The sequence below is a fragment of the Panthera uncia genome (assembly GCF_023721935.1).
Source record: "Panthera uncia isolate 11264 chromosome B2 unlocalized genomic scaffold, Puncia_PCG_1.0 HiC_scaffold_24, whole genome shotgun sequence".
In the NCBI taxonomy this organism is placed as follows: Eukaryota; Metazoa; Chordata; class Mammalia; order Carnivora; family Felidae; genus Panthera; species Panthera uncia.
The window spans coordinates 67601383-67618285 of NW_026057580.1; the positions used below are offsets into that span (position 1 = coordinate 67601383).

A 16903-nucleotide genomic window follows, 5' to 3' on the forward strand; every position below is an offset into this window, starting at 1 on the left:
GAATGAGAGGAAGCACTGGATAGAAAAGGCAGGAGGCTTTCCTAAGGAAAGGGACTGAGTTCTCAGTGTATCAATAAAATGAGGCCAGAAAATAGTGGATATGGAAGAGAGAAGTTTAGTGAAAATACTGAAAGAAGACTCGTATTTGCTGTGGCTAAGAGTAGCAGTGAATTGTTTGAAATGCACCACCTTAAACTTTTGGTTTTGACTAGGCATAGCAGTAAAAAAGAAATCAAAACAATCAGTTCAAAAGGCCAAATCTGCTTTTAGAATGTTCCTAATCTGGTATATTTTATAGCATCATTATAAATTATGTTTCAACCTAATAGAATCTAAATTATAATAGACCAAAGCAATATTTTATCTAGTTACATATAAGATCAACTTTTATAGCCTTTGACTAAACTGCCTTCTTATCCCCATTCTTCCTCACCAACAGAAATTTTTTTGTTCAAGTGATGGGGCTCTCCTGGCTCTTAATGGCTGAATGCAGATTAGTTCAAATCAAAACCAGAAATGCCCAATTTCCTTGCCAATGACTGGCTTAGAAAAGGGCATGTGACCCAACCCTAGTCAATAAAAATGGACAGGAAGTCTGCTGGAGGCTGAGAAAAGCTTTTCTTCCCTGATAAACACATGTGAAGAAACTCTTCTCAGCTACACAGAGTCATGACTACACATGGTGCTTGGAATAAGGCAACTTGCAACCATGAGCAGAGACAGTACTTGCTGAGGAAAGGAGAGCAGAAAGAAGGCAAAAACGAATATAGTTGAGCTAATCAATCCATCCATGAAGCTTGAAATTGCCCAACCTCAAGATTTATTATACTAAATAATAAATCTCTTATTGTTAAACCTACAAACTATATATTACCCAAACTGGTATCAAATGGATACTCCAACTGCAGCTTTAACAATTGAAATGTGCATCATGCCCAACAGCTAAAGTTTCATTTCCCCCCGGGGGGGGGGGGGGGGGCGTAAAATTAACTTCACTAAAGGAAAGCCTCCTCCCCCCCACTTAACAAACATACTTTGTTACTTGGTCTAAATTTTCTAAAGCCAAATTATTTTCAGACAGTGTTAATTGCTGGCAATCTCATAAAAAAAAAACTTAACAGATTCCCTTTTTCACAGTACAGAAATGAAAATGATCAAATGACCATTCTTAGAAAAGTACTTGACTATTTTGAACACTCTTCATAATCTTTTGATGAATATTTACACACTCACATTCCTCCTTTAATTACCTGCACCCTAAAACTACAGTTCACCAGTGGACTATAATAGTGTATCAGGCCAGTGTTAACACTTCTGTTCCTTTGTTCAGAGAATCAAGAATATCGAAAAGATATTATGGGGTTAAAAACAACAACAAACCCAGCATAAATAAGGCCTATTAGAAGACCTTCCTCCAAAGCAGGGAACAAATCTTACTGATCTCCCAGTCTGAAGAACAGTGCCTGGCACAGAACAGTTCTCAAAAATGTGTTCAATGGATTTATGTATGTTGTTGTGAAGTCAATAAACTGAGAACAGGAATACAGAGAATGCTCTTTCCCAATGTGCCATTTTTTTTTTTATATACAGGTTTAGCCATTTTGAGTTGATCCATCTTATCCCTGCCCCACCAACTTTGCTCCTGATTACAGTCCTCTGAGCTGACCTAAAACAATCAAGAGCAGAACAGCTGTAGGGATTGCAAATTCAGTTCAGCTTTTGCTGATCTACCAATGAATAATAGAAAGCATTATGGAGTACCACATTTAATTATCTGGTTTCTCATGTGAGGCTGGAGCAGTATGTGGAAGCCAGATGATGCTGGACATTATGTGACATTCTCAAGCAGTTTAAATTCTATCCTCAAGGATTTTAGACAGGAGAGTAACATGATCAGATTTCATTTTAGATAAATGACTCTGCAGTTATGTGGAGCATGGATATAAAGGTGGAGGATGGGTTAAGTCTGGAGAAGTGACGGATAACAATAGCAGAACTACAATGGTAGTAGCAGGGGCAGAAATCCCTTCAGGAGCTATTTCTAATCAGGTGCATCACAGGTAACTTAATCTCAACATGTCTAAAACAAAACTCACCGCTCCTCCTAAACTGACCCTTTACCACTCTTCTGTCTCAGGAAATGACTGAACTAGTAATCAAGTAGTTCAAGCCAGAAACTTGAGAGCATCCTTTATTTTGTTATTTTCTTCATCTCCTGTATCCAATTCAATACTATCTCCTGTTTCTAACTCTTAGCTATCTCCCAAGCCCATTCACTGTTTCCCACTTTTCCCACTACACCCTAATCCAACCATAATTTTGCTTTGGACAGGTGGAATTATCTCCTGATGCTGCATATCCACTCTTCACCCCTGAAATTCATTCTCCGCATTGCTTCCAAAGTAATCCTAATACACTGTGGATCATGTCACAGTCTTGCTCAAAACTCCTCAGTGGCTTCCCATTGTTCCTAGGATAAAGTCCACAACTCTTTTTTTTTTAATTTTTTTTTTAACATTTATTTATTTTTGAGACAGAGAGAGACAGAGCATGAACGGGGGAGGGGCAGAGAGAGAGGGAGACACAGAATCGGAAGCAGGATCCAGGCTCTGGGCCATCAGCCCAGAGCCTGACGCGGGGCTCGAACTCATGGACCACAAGATTGTGACCTGAAGTCGGACGCTCAACCGACTGAGCCACCCAAGCGCCCCAAGTCCACAACTCTTAACTTGGCCTTCAAGATCCTGTTATCCAACTCCTGCTTAAGAACAGTAAGAATTCCTAATATTGCTGAGCATGTCTTATGTGCTAGGCACTGTGCTATGTTTTGCAACCATTATTTCATTTTATTCTCATTGTGAGCAGAAACTGAATCAAGGAGAAATGTATTCAACATTGTAGAGCTAATAAAGTATTAGAGCTAGGTCTGACTACAGAGGATGTGCTTAAGCTTTCACTCTCCCTTCAAACATATGCTCCAATCACATTGTATTACTTTCCGGTCCTAGACCTCATCTGCTCTCTCTTGCCATGAGGTCTTCACACAACTGTTCCCTATGTGTGGAATGTCCCCCTCACAAATTTCATTTTTGCCTGGATTATATTTATTCATTCACCAAATCTCTGCTTAAATGTCATCTCTTCAGGGAAGTCTTCCCTTACTATCTAAAATTATATTATTTGTTTATTGTTTATGGTCTCTCTCCAGTAGAATGTCAAAGTTGTTTACCACTGGTTCTTAGTTCTTAGAATGGCATTCACCATGGATTCAATAAACAATCGCTGAATGAAGGCATGAATTAAGGATGTGGGGATGGAAACTCCCTAATCTAGTGACTTTATTCAGGCTGATAAAAAATAAAAAGAAGCCAAATATAAATTTGTTCAGACACTGGATATTTATTTAGTAGCTTCCAGGTCCCAGTCAATACTCTTGAGAACTTACAGCCCTCCGAGGAGACAGTCACATAAACATGTGATTATAGCACAATATAAGTAAAGTACCTGTTATAATAGTAGCAGGAATTAAGTGCAGTAGATGCAGAGATTAAAAGCATAAATTTATGGAAAACCTTCACTGTGGAGGCGATTCTTGAATCTTTTTGCAGGAGGAATGAATCTTGAAATATGTATCATGTAGTCCGTGTCTTTCACTTACGATAAAGGAGAGGAGCATCCATTATGTACTGGGGCACTTTACATCTCATTTATTCTCACAACAGCTCTATGTTATTATTCCCATTTTATAGATGTTGGAAATCCAAGCTAAGAGAGATCAAGTAACTTAACTTGTCCAAGGTTATGCAGTACGTTAATAAGGAGGAGAATTTGAGCTCAGGTCTGGCTCCAGTACCCATTTACTTACCAATATACCACAGTCCTTTGACCCTGCACTCCCCAGAGCTTAATTACTTTTGTTTTTAATATAATTCTTAACCAAATTGGTTATCTGGTTTCCCATTTGGATATAAATAAGCAGCAAAATTAAAAATTCAGGAAGAGAACAAAGTGTACTGACAGTAAGGGAGGGAACAAAAAAACTATTAAAATTGAACACAAAAATTCAAAAAACGTGGATCATATAGTCCTGTATACTCTACCCTCACCTATACAACAGTACTTGATGTGCATAATGATGACTCTATTATGAAAAATGATTGTTGTAGATGCTACAGTCTAAGAAATAGAGAAATAACTTTGGATGCTTAAAAGGGTAAACATCAGGAATCTAGAAAATTAATTCCTCTCTGATAACTCTGGATAAATGAATTGTAATGATTGTTCCCAAACTGTTTGTGAGAAGAAATATCCCAAGATTTTAAACAGAGTCTTCATTTTATGGATATGATTATTTTTCTATTGCTTCAAACTAACCAAAATAGAAAAACTATTAATCTTAGCTGACATATATACCCAAGTAAATTAAGAACTCCTCATAAATGACTTCGATTCAGTAACTTAGACATAGTGTCACTGACCATTCTTAGTATATAAAAACCTTTCTCAAACCAAACCAAACCCTTCCTAATAAATCTTCCAATAAAACAGGAGAGTTTGACTATGTATAGAAGAGGAGGAAAATTAACATTCTTCATTGGTTGCACTCAAAACTTAAGTAGGTATATATGTGAAGAAAACAATTGAGGCAAACACAGAGAAAACTAAGTAATTTACCACAGGAGTGTTTCTATCATTCACTTAACCTGGGTTCAACTTTCAACTATAAAGAAACTAGCTTCTTTATAATATAGACTTATTATTTTATATAATTCATTTTTTTAAAAGAAAGGTTGCCTTTAGAGAACAGACCCTGATTTGTTTTGCTTTTAAGAACAAGAGAAAAATTGTTTCACCATTTATCTTGAACAAGAAACATTTATCATTTTAGAGGCTTTTAAACGAGAAACTTTCCACACAATATTGTTTGTACTGATGTGAAAAGTACACTGGCTATACTTCCTAACAACATGTAAAAATGAAAAAGCAAGTCTTTACTTGCCATTAACTGTAACTCTCTCTTATTTTTCCAGGAGGAATGCAGCTTCCAAAACTCTCTAGAAAGACAATGCTTATTTACTTATATTTGAAAATTGCTTTCACTTTAATTCACCTTATTCAATTTTGGTCCCAAATTCAATGTTTTACAAGCCACTCAATAAGATGTAGAATGAACTCGTAATGAGTTCACTTAACCACCTCTTAGAAGCAAATACAACTGCAAGCAAACCTGCGCTTTACTAGATGGACAGTTGTAATTACAATGTTTTCTTACCTGGACGCTCTTCAAAATAAACTCACTTTTCTCTCTTACATCTTTAAAGGGACATCTCTTAGAAAGCATAAGCAGATGAGCAAGAAGCTTATTCAACCCATCCAAAGAAACAGCATTTGAAAGCCCGTCTGATGGACGAAAAGGTGTCTCTTTCACCGAACGAAGATACTCGGTTCTTCTTAAAATGGTTTGCCTAATGTTTTCCAGTGCTGTCTCTCTAGTAGTTGAATCTCTACTGCACAGTCCATCCCACCTCACTTCATTCTCTCCTTCAGCCATGACAACTGGAGATTTTTCTTTGCAGTCTTCAGTTACCCTTCAGCATGTCCCCAAAAGCACTTCGTATTTTTAAAACGAGGAATGTAAGAGTAAAATCAGAGAAACCGAATCGTCATGAAAACACAGATGTCTGGCTGACATTTGGAACAAGAAGTGTCTTTTATATTGATGGCTTTCAAGCGATCTACAAGACAGAACTTACCCTCTTCCTACATGAAGGGGCAAGCCTTGTCAGAGACTGAAAAAAGTTCGAAAGTTGAAACCCTACAGCGCTGGCTTTGCTGGACAGGCAGTCTCAGGGAAGTGCTCTCCTCTGTCTCGCGGGGTCAGCGGATATCCTCACGTTGTGGAGCTGTCAAATCCGTGCTCTGCCCAAAAAGGCTGGTAACAGTTGAACGCGCTCCAGCCATTCGGGTTTTTTTGGTCTGGGCGGCCACCGGGTTCTCAAGAGCATTCCCACCCCGCCCCTCCTCAATCCCCGCCCTCCGCAGCTCCTCCCTTCGCCTCAGCGGCCGGCCAAGAGCTAGTGGGGAAATCTCGCCAAACCCTTGCTCACTGGCCGCCGCGACTGGAGACCCAGGCGTTCCTTGGGGACGGCAGCCTCCGGCAGCCGCTGTCTCGACTACAGTGTTGGAGGAAAGCGTCTCCGGCCGCGACGATTCTGGACCCCCAGGCGGACGCCACTTCTTTTCCTATTCCTGCGTCCTCGCCCACCTCCCACTAAGCCTGCAAGGCAAAGGGCTGGCCCGCAATCTCTAAATGCCGGGCTGCGCCGCGAAGCTGGCGGAGCAGCGAGGCCTGAGGCGCAGAGCCCGCCCCTTCGCCCAGCCCCATCGGTGGGGCTCGGCCCAGAGGGCGGGAGCAGGGAGGGGAGATGGGGTCCTCACCCCACCAGCCCCTCCCCTTTCTCCGCCCGACATAAACCAGGAGCCGCCCCTGCCCCAGCGCCCTCTTCCCCTCCCAAGCAGACGCGACCCGCAGAGGCAAAGCCATTGGAAAAAGCCCCGCCCTCCCGCTGGCTACCTCCAGACCCTAAGTCCGCGCGCGGCCTCCCACCGCTGCCGGCTGCTACGCATGCGTGATGGCGAGCAGGGCGCAGGCGCTTAAGGGGCATTTTGCGTCGGGGGCGTTTTCCGTGCCCTGACGTTTGGATTCTCTGGACTGGAGTAGGGGAAAGAAAAGTAAGGAGGCGTTGAAGTACACTGAAACAATTACAGACAAGGCAAGCACGGAAAAGAAAGCGGGCGTAGACACACACTTGGAAGAAATTGAATCCAAATTTAAGATTAGCCTGAAAATAGCGACGGTCTATTACGCCAAACCCGCGGTTTGAGGAGACGGGGCTTCCTCGCATTGACTTCTGGGGAATGTAGTTTTGATGCGGCCGACGCATTCTGTTGGCGATAGAAACTACAGTCCCCAGGAGCCACTGCGACGTTGTCCGTAGCGGCCTTCAAGCCAACGGTTTGCGCGAAGGGAGGTTGAGAGCGTCGAGTGGGTGAGCACTGTAGAGTTGCCTGCCACTTTTCCTTGGACAGGATTTTTCCTTCCTTCATTTCCTCAGGGATTTTGGAGACGACGCCATCTAGGGCTATCCTCGTAGCCAAGGGACTTTGTCCAATAATCTGCGTGGGAAGGAGTAGTCCAGGTTCCCAAGGCCGAGGGCGCGTTTGGCGCGGGAAATGGTCGCAGTCCCGAGGGTCGGAGGGAGCGGCAGAAGGCCGGGCAACAGAGATGCTGTGAAAACAAGTGCACCTTGCTGCGGACTCGCGCCGAGGGATTAGGTATCCCTGTGCAGTTGCACTTTTGTTTGCCATCGTGTAGGCGAGTTCGGTGCTTTATGCGCCCGAATGAAATCCCAGGCAGGGCTTTGAAAGCGAGTTTTCAAATCCATTTTGTGTGAGACTAAGGGGAAAAGAATCCCCAATATTCCTAGAAATCAATGTTTGCAGGGTTTAAGGATACTCTATGAAAGAAGACCTATAAAAATATCCAAAATTTAGTATATTTAAAGGATTCAGTCATTTGTTTTTAAGTTACCGTTTTTAAAAAGTCATTCCTTATGAGAAAAGTCAAGATGTGAAAGGCAGTTAATGGACTGAGAACCAAATTAGATTTTAATTCTAAACGTTGCAGAATAGATGTGTTTCTAAAAATATAGCCTTGTTAGGTTCTGAGTATACAACAGTGAAAAAGACACAGCCTCTACCTAGTTACGGAATCTAATGGCTAAACACACAATTATAGTATGATGTCATATCTGGCTATCTAGGATGGCTAGAAAGAAGATAACTTAGCTTGATCTTGGAAAGTCAGGAAAATCTTTATACCAGGGAAAGAGGGCCAAAAGAATAGCATGTGGTGAGTCCCAGAAGTGAGAAAGATGAGATATTTTCAGGAAAATTGCAGTAAGCCAAATCGTATACATTTTGGGAAGGATAATATTTGTGTATTGATGTATTTTGAAGTTGCAAAGAGACAAGTACTGTGAATTTACCAGATAGTTTCTGAAAATGACCTGTCCTTCAACAGATTTATAGTTTTGATGAATTAGTCTAATGTAGCCTTGCTACATTCAATGCTACTGGTTTAAATCAGATTTTATTTTTAAATGTGAACTTCTTATGAGTACGATTTAAAAAATAAAAAAGACATTCCTTTTTTGTCCTTTTTTTGACCTCATCCTCCTTTGTCCAGCCCGCAAAGAGTAGGGTCATTCTTAAATCTATGTCCTTTTTTTTTTGCTGTGTAGTTGAATATGATCTCATCCATACCCATGGTTTCACTACCACTTATGACTTTTAAATGTATAGCTCCATCCAACTTTATCTTTCCAGCTTTCATATATTTATTTCCATTATATTTCTTTTTGGAATTCTCAAAAGCACCTCGAGCTCAACATGCCTAAAACCAAATGCATGGTTATCTCTAATGAACCTGATTCTTTTCCAGTGTTCCCCATTTCAGTTAAGGATCCTACCATCCACTTGTGAAAATTTGAAAACTACACTTTATTGTTGATTTCTTCTGATCCTTCGTACCTCTATAGCCAATTATTACCAAATCCTATCAATCTCATTTCCCAAATACCCTCCAAATCCATCCTTTCCCCACCATCTACAGAAGCACAGTCTTTTCCAATCTGCCATAATCTCTTGCCAGGACCATTGCAATAGTGATTATTCACTCTGACCTTTATCCATTAGTTCTCCACACAGGAGCCATAATGATCTTTTTGAAATGCAAATCTGACCAGATTTTCTCTTAAATCATTCTTTGGTGTCTTAGTATTCTTAAGGCAAAGCTTCTTTGTAAAGCCTAATGTCACCTGGTCCCTTTCTACCTCTCCAGCCTCACTTTGTATACCTGCCACTCTCCACCTATCTCTGCATCAGCCCTGCAGATCTTCAGTCATTGGTTCTCATATTCCCTTTCATCCATTCATACGCTCAACAAATATCTGTTGAGTATCTAGTGTGCAATGGAACAACGAAGATATATCATTGAGCACAATATACACTGACTCTTGAACAACAGGTTTGAACTGCACAGGTCCACTTATGTGTGGATTTTTTTTTTTTTTTTTTTTGGTAAGTACAGTACTGCAAATCTATTTTCCTTATGGCTTTCATAATAACATTTTCTTTTCTCTAGCTTACTTTATTGTAAGAATACCATCTATAATACACAAAATATGTGTGACTCAACTGTTTATGTTATCGGTAAGGCTTCTGGTTAACAGTAGGCTTTTAGTAAAGTTTGGGGGGAGTCAAAAGTTATATAGATTAAAAGTTAAGGGATTTTTTTTTACTTCCTGGTGGAGGGTCGATACTCCTAACCCCCACATTGTTCAAGGGTCAACTGTACAGCTGTGCAAAAGTCCCTATTCTCCTAGAGCTTGCCTTCTGTTAAGGGGAAATCAACAATAAATATGTGATCTATGTGGCAAATGAAGACAAATGCAATGGAAAATAAACCAGGAAAGGGACTAGGGAGTGCCAGATTGTGGGGGGCAAGGTTCAATTTTAAATAAGGTGGTCAGAGAAGACCTAATCAAGAAGGGGACATTTGAGGGGATCTGAAGCAGGAGGAATAAGCTGTGCAGATACCTCGAGGAAGAACATTCCTATGCAGAGAACAGCCAGTGCAAAGGCATATGGGCAGGAGCAAAAAAATAGCAGTGTAGGCTGGAGCACAATGAGTGCAGGGGAGAATAACATGATGTTACAGAGGAAGGAAGTCATGTAGGTGATTGAAAGGACTCTGCTGACTTTTTAACAAATAGGAAGCCATTGAAGGGCTTTGAGCAGATGAGTTGCATGATCTGACTTTTTTAAATGATTACTTATTTGAAATTGTGTTGAGCATAGACCACAGGGAAACAGTTTAGAAGTTTAGAAGTAGAGACACTAGTTAAGAAGCTCAAGTAATAATCCAGGTGAGAGAGGATAATGGTAGCTTGGACCAAGGTGATAACAGTGGAGGTAGTGGGAAGAGACCACACTCTGGATCTATTATGATAGTATAGCCAACAGGTTTTGCTGATTGGTCATGAGGTGTGAGCATATAAGAGTCAAAGGTGAGTCCCGAGTTTTTAGGCTGAGCAGCTAAAAGGAAGGAATTGCCATTTAATGTTGTGAGAAAGTCTCCAGATTTGTGTACAGAGGTAAAGAGGTGGAAATCAAGAGTTTTGTTTGGCCATGTAAAGTTTGAGATGCCTCTAAGCTGTTCAAGTTGAAGTACAGAGTAGGCAGTTGTATAAATGAGTATTGAGATGACGGGAAAGATCTGGTTGTAGATAGAATACTGGACTTCACAGTAGTGTTTTGACAGCAGTTACAGCCTGAGAATAGTTGGTGTCACAGAAAGAGGCACTCCATAGAATTTGGGTCAATTTGGAGTTATCTGCAAAGGGCACTGTGCAGGAGCAGCCAGTGAACGGAGAGGAACACCCACAGAGTGTGGTGTCCTAAAAGCCAAGTGAAAGTGGTTAAGGAGGAGGGAGTGCTAAATGTGTGAAGTGCTGTCCTGGATCAAATGAGATAAGGATTGATTAACTGACCACTACATTTAGTAATGTGGAGGTCATTGAAGATCTTGAGAGCAGTTTTGGTGGAGTAAAGAGTATAAAAGTCAGATGGACATATTTAAGAGAGAATGGGAGGACTGGAGACAGTCTGGATACAGCACCTCTGGTACTGTTTTGTTTGTCCAGACTGTTTTAGCCTGTCTTTGACTCCCCTTCCTGTAGATGTTAGGTCAAATCCACTTTTCTCTGAGTTTCCCTTATCTTGTTGACTGTCCCTATCATAAATAACTTTTATTTTACCATATATCTTTAGTTGCTAATAAGTTACAAATACAGTTTTCTAATGGTGTGTGAAAGTTTGTCTGCTTCTAAAGTTTAAGCACAGAAGAGCAGTGATTGTACCGATTTTTGCTCATCATCTCCAGCTCCAAGTACAGTGCTTGGCATCTAATATGAACTTAGTACATATTTGATGGATAAATGGAAGACTAATGTCACAAAATTTTCAAAGGCATTGCATATTTACCTGTTGTTTACAAAAACACAAGATAATTGATAGAAGTGACTTCATGACGAAAACATTTTTGAAAATTTGTCTTAAAAGAGCAGAATTTCTGTTGCAAGTGAATTACAGTGCTCACCCTTGTGAAATTGAATTTGCTAACATTTTTACTATATTCCTGCATACCTCATGTTGTTGCAAGATAGTAAAGTATATATATGTAGAGTATAGTATATGTAGAGAAGTTGTTGCTTTAAATGAATAGTGCTTTAGTCCAGGAAAAAGCTGACTGGCTGGTCTCCCAAGACGCCTTTATTATGAAATTCATTGATGAATTTACTATAAAAAAATCACTCCTAAGTCTTGTGGTCTTAGAAGCACAGTCTTGCTAAGTGTACCAGAGTTCCTGGGTTGATTGCTATCCAGATGGTGAAGAGTAACTCCTTCCATTAATTAGAGTAGGGAATACACTATGAATTCCAGTCTTGGGATGGGAAGATACTGCGTCCAGGTTGGACATGTTGTTAATCATCTTGTTTGAAGGACTTAAGAGTCATGCAGGTGAACAGTACCTAGTACTGCTTCTGGACAACCTTTCTGCACGAAACCTTAACTGTTGTTGAGAGATGTAGCTATATATTCAAATAGTGAGAAGAGCATGGACCTCAGAGTCTCAGAATCTTGGCTTTGGACCCCAAGTCTGCTTTTTTATTAGTGTGAATTTGGCCAATTTTTTTCAACCTCCCTGACTTTGGATGTGGGAGATGAGATAGCCTTGGTGTTCTTATGACTGTTGTGAAGATTTAATGTGATAACATATATAAAGCTTTTAGGTTAGCATCTGGCATATATTGGTACTCAAGAAACCGTATCTTCTGAAATAGTCATCGATATGTAAAGTAATATTTGTCCTTCAGTTTGATCGAAATTAATGAAATGTTTATAAAGTATTTTGTAGTTGAACTGAAGGGTGCTATTTTGTATAATCGTATTGCTGACATTCTGTAAGAATGAGATCCTTGAATTATATTTCATTTTTCTCAAATTTGCAATTTATTTTTAATAATATTTTGTGTTTTAAGCTACTTAATTGGGAAAAGTTACAATAAGTAAAAATATGGCAATTATTTTTCTCATAAAACAGCAGCATAAATAGATTACATTTTTGAGCAAGGAATTCATGTCCAGCTTTATTATAAAAATTACTAAAAACACCATATTTCATCAATAACATGTCTATATGATATAAAACATTTAAAGAATGTATACTTCAAAAATGAACTATTGGGACCTCATGAAGATAAAAAGCTTCTGCACTGCAAAGGAAACAATCAACAAAACTAAAAGGCAACCAACGGAATGGGAAAAGATATTTGCAAATGACATATCAGACAAAGGGCTAGTATCCAAAATCTATAAAGAACTCACCAAACTCCACACCTGAAAAACAAATAATCCAGTGAAGAAATGGGCAGAAAACATGAATAGACACTTCTCTAAAGAAGACATCCGGATGGCCAACAGGCACATGAAAAGATGCTCAACGTCGCTCCTCATCAGGGAAATACAAATCAAAACCACACTCAGATATCACCTCCCGCCAGTCAGAGTGGCCAAAATGAACAAATCAGGAGACTAGATGCTGGCGAGGATGTGGAGAAACGGGAACCCTCTTGCACTGTTGGTGGGAATGCAAACTGGTGCAGCCGCTCTGGAAAACAGTGTGGAGGTTCCTCAAAAAATTAAAAATAGATCTACCCTATGACCCAGCAATAGCACTGCTAGGAATTTACCCAAGGGATACAGGAGTGCTGATGCATAGGGGCACTTGTACCCCAATGTTTATAGCAGCACTTTCAACAATAGGCAAATGATGGAAAGAGCCTAAATGTCCATCAACTGATGAATGGATAAAGAAGTTGTGGTTTATATACACAATGGAATACTACTTGGCAATGAGTAAGAATGAAATATGACCTTTTGTAGCAACGTGGATGGAACTGGAGAGTGTTATGCTAAGTGAAATAAGTCATACAGAGAAAGACAGATGCCATATGTTTTCACTTTTATGTGGATCCTGAGAAACTTAACAGAAGACCATGGGGGAGGGGAAGGAAAAAAAAAAAAGGTTAGAGAGGGAGGGAGCCAAAACATAAGAGACTTTTAAAAACTGGGAACAAACTGAAGGTTGATGGGGGGGTGGGAGGGAGAGAAGGGTGGGTGATGGGTATTGAGGAGATCACCTGTTGGGATGAGCCTGGGTTTTGTATGGAAACCAATTTGACAATAAATTTCATATTAAAAAAAATAAAGAATGTATAGCTTAGGGAGATCTAAGTGCCACTCATAAAATTTTATTTAACAGGATATAGTTTTACACTGTTTAATTTACAGTTCTTAGTTTCATAATGTCTACCTTTTGCTACAACAAATAAACAGATGTCATGGAATTTAGAAGAACTGCTTCCAGTTGGTAAATTTTCATAAGTACATTCAGAAGACTGTTTGAGAAGCAGGATTTTTCCATGGCTGAGAAAATATTGAGATGTTTTGCTCACTTTGGGGAGAAGCAGCATAGCATTTCTGCAAGACCATTGACTTTGAAGTTAATACCTTCAAATTCTTCTGCCATTTACCTCATACAGGTTGCTAACCTTTCTAAAACCCCATTTTCTTTGTCTATAAAATACAGAGCATATTATTATCCATTTCTGATCTTTGAATATACCAAATTTAAGATCCTTATTTTTTTCTACTCACAGTGCCCTTACCAAATATTTTCACATGGCTGCCTTCCTCACTGTTTTGGATTCATCTCAAAAGCCCTATCTTCGGAGAGACTTTACCTGACCATTTTAGCTAAAGCAGACCACCTGTTTCCCTTTTTAATCTTCATCACATCAATTCAGTTATCCACTTGTATATGTTTGTTTTATCCTTATTTTGTGTTCTTCTGCATGAAGGACTCTTGTCTTGTGTACTACTATACTCTCAGTGCCTCAAACAGTGATTCACACATGGTAAATGCTCCTCAAATACTTGACCCACTGTCTGACTCTCCCTCATAGACTTCTTAAGAAGACTCCATAAAATAATGTATGTAATGCACGTATATGCTTGGCACCATTTTCTCTATATTTTGTATATTTGTTTTCCTATGTCCTATCTAATTCTAAAATTTTTGAGACATAGGCTTAACACACACACATATGTAAAATCTAATAGTTATAACTACTATTATTAATAGTTAATATTCATAATGTGTTCATTCTGTGCCTGTATTGTGCTAGCTGATTTATATGGATTTTCTTTCCATTAACTCTATGAAGTAGATCTTATTATCCCCATTTTTATAGGTAAGGAAGCTGAGGCCCAGAGAGTTTAAATAACTTGCCTCAAAACACATAAGGTAGTAAGTAAATGGCAGAGCCAGAAGTGGAAACCATACCTGACAAAACTCATATTCTTAACTTCTTTACAGTGCTTTATCACTTCCCCCAAACGGGTAAGTATTAAGTAAATGAGAACTTTTGTGCAGTCACTCTTTTCTCGTGACAATTTAGGGAGTGGGGAGTGTATCAACTATAGAGCTTAAACACCAAGTTAGAGCTCAAATGTTCATTCTTCTACCTTCCCCAAAGAAAGGTTTTCTGCCTTCTTGCTGTGCCATCTCATCAGCTACAGTTGCTCAGCTTCTTTATATTTGTATTGAAAATGGAAGAAACAAAACTTAAGCCAACTTCTTAAATGTTGTTTTTACTTAAAAAAATTTTTTAATGTTTATTTTTGAGAGAGAGAGAGGGAGGTGGGAGGGGCAGAGAGAGACAGAGACACAGAATCCGAAGCAGGCTCCAGGCTCTGAGTCAGCACGAATTCTTTATTCTTTGTACCCATATTGTATTTAATGTCTTACAGTGTCAGAAACCCGCAAAGGTCTAACTTTTAAAGGTAGCCTGACTCAAGTATGAACAGGGTTAGTATTAACAACTCCCAATATCCATTACAGCCCTATTTTTGCCGTTTATTCAAAATAACAGATTGCAGCTGTGGCTTTTAATTTTCTGTGTAACTTTTGTCTAGTCTTTTGATCTTTCTGGGCCTCAGAGTCTTCATCTGTGAAATGAGGGCAGTTGGAGTAGATTTTCTTTTTTTTTTTTTTCAACGTCTTTTTTTTTTTTTTTTAATTTATTTTTTGGGACAGAGAGAGACATAGCATGAACGGGGGAGGGGCAGAGAGAGAGGGAGACACAGAATCGGAAACAGGCTCCAGGCTCCGAGCCATCAGCCCAGAGCCTGACGCGGGGCACGAACTCACAGACCGTGAGATCGTGACCTGGCTGAAGTCGGACGCTTAACCGACTGCGCCACCCAGGCGCCCCTAGATTTTCTTTTTTTAACTAAAGCCCATAATTGCATTAAGGTTCACTCTTGTGTTGTACATTCTAAGGGTTTTGACAAGTGCATAATGTCATGTACCCACCCATGCAGGATCATATAGAATAGTTTAATACTCTCCAAAATTTCCTGTGTTCCATCTATTTATGCCTCCCTCCCTCCCCTTGAAACCATGGCAACCACTGATGTATTTACTGTCCTATAGTTTTACCTTTTCCAGAATATTATGTGGTTGGAATTATACAGTATGCAGCCTTTTCGTACTGGCTTCTTTTACTTCACAGTATGCCTTTAAGTTTCCTCCATGTCTTTTCATGGCTTGGTAGATCATTTCTTTTTATCACTGAATAATACCACAGTTTATCTATTCACCTTTTGAAGGACATCTTGATGGCTTCTAGTTTTTGGCAGTTATGGATAAAGCTGCCTGATTTATTTGTACAGGTTTTTTTGTGGACATAAGTTTTCAACTTACTTGAATAAATAACTAATGTCATCATTGCTACATTGTATGGTAATCTTTTTTTTTTTTTAAGTTTATTTATTTTGAGAGAGAGCATGCACCTGCGTGCCCAAGTGCAAGTTGGGGGGCGGGGGGTCAGAGAGAGAGAAGGAGAGAGAGAATCCCAAGCAGGCTCCAAGCTGTCAGCACAGAGCCTGATGTGGGGCTCAATCCCATGAACTGTGAGATCATGACCTGAGCCAGTATCAAGAGTCAATTGCTTAACCCAATTGAACCACCCAGGTGCTCCACATTGTATGGTAATCTTATGTCTAGCTTTGTAATAAATTCCTAAGTGTCTTCCAAAGTAACCATACCATTGTGCATTTCCATCAGCAATGAATTACAGTTCCTGTTGCTCCACATCCTCACTAGCTTTGGTGTTGTCAGTGTTTTGTATTTTAGCCATTCTAGTAAATGATGGTATCTCATTTTAATTTGCAAATGCCTAATATAGTATTGAGCATTTATTCATATGCTTATTTTCCACCTGTATTTATGTTCTTTTGGTGAGGTGTCTGTTCACATCTTTTTCCCATTTTGAAGTTGGGTGGTTCCTTTTTTTTTTATTATTGAGTTTTAAGAGTTGCTTGTATATTTTAGACACAAGTTCTTTATCAGATAAGCGTTTTGCGGATATTTCCCAGTCTGTGGCTTAACTTTTTATTCTCTTGACAGTGCCTTTTGCAAAGCAGTTTTAAATTTTAAATAACAAGGCAAACTTGTTAGTGTTTCTTTCATGGATTGTCCTTTTTGGCATTGTATATAAGAAGTCATTGTCAAAACCAAGGTCACCCACATTTTCTCCTATGTTAATCTAATAGACGCTTTATAGTTTTATGTTTCACATGTAGGTTTATGACCCATTTTGAGTTAATTTTTTGTGAAAGCTATAATGTCTGTGCCAAGATTTATTGATATTTT

At 39.4% G+C, this 16903-nt stretch overlaps 2 protein-coding genes across 7 annotated transcripts in view; one reads left to right on the forward strand and one right to left on the reverse strand.

Annotated features, from left to right (window-relative positions):
* SESN1 (sestrin 1) overlaps positions 1-6370 on the reverse strand; it is a 115640-nt gene extending 109270 nt beyond the window's left edge. For both annotated transcript variants that reach the window (XM_049654116.1, XM_049654114.1), the window contains exon 1: positions 5273-6370. In XM_049654116.1, coding sequence (XP_049510073.1) covers positions 5273-5551 — 279 coding nt within the window. In that variant the 5' untranslated portion in view covers positions 5552-6370. The remainder of the gene's footprint in view (positions 1-5272) is intronic.
* A 279-nt stretch (positions 6371-6649) lies between these two features.
* CEP57L1 (centrosomal protein 57 like 1) overlaps positions 6650-16903 on the forward strand; it is a 78894-nt gene continuing 68640 nt past the window's right edge. For 3 of the 5 annotated variants that reach the window (XM_049654122.1, XM_049654118.1, XM_049654123.1), the window contains exon 1: positions 6650-6732. The gene's annotated coding sequence lies outside the window, so the exon portion shown is untranslated. Of the gene's footprint in view, positions 6733-6953; positions 7050-16903 lie in introns of those variants that run through there. The other 2 variants (XM_049654119.1, XM_049654121.1) reach the window with 2 other exon arrangements.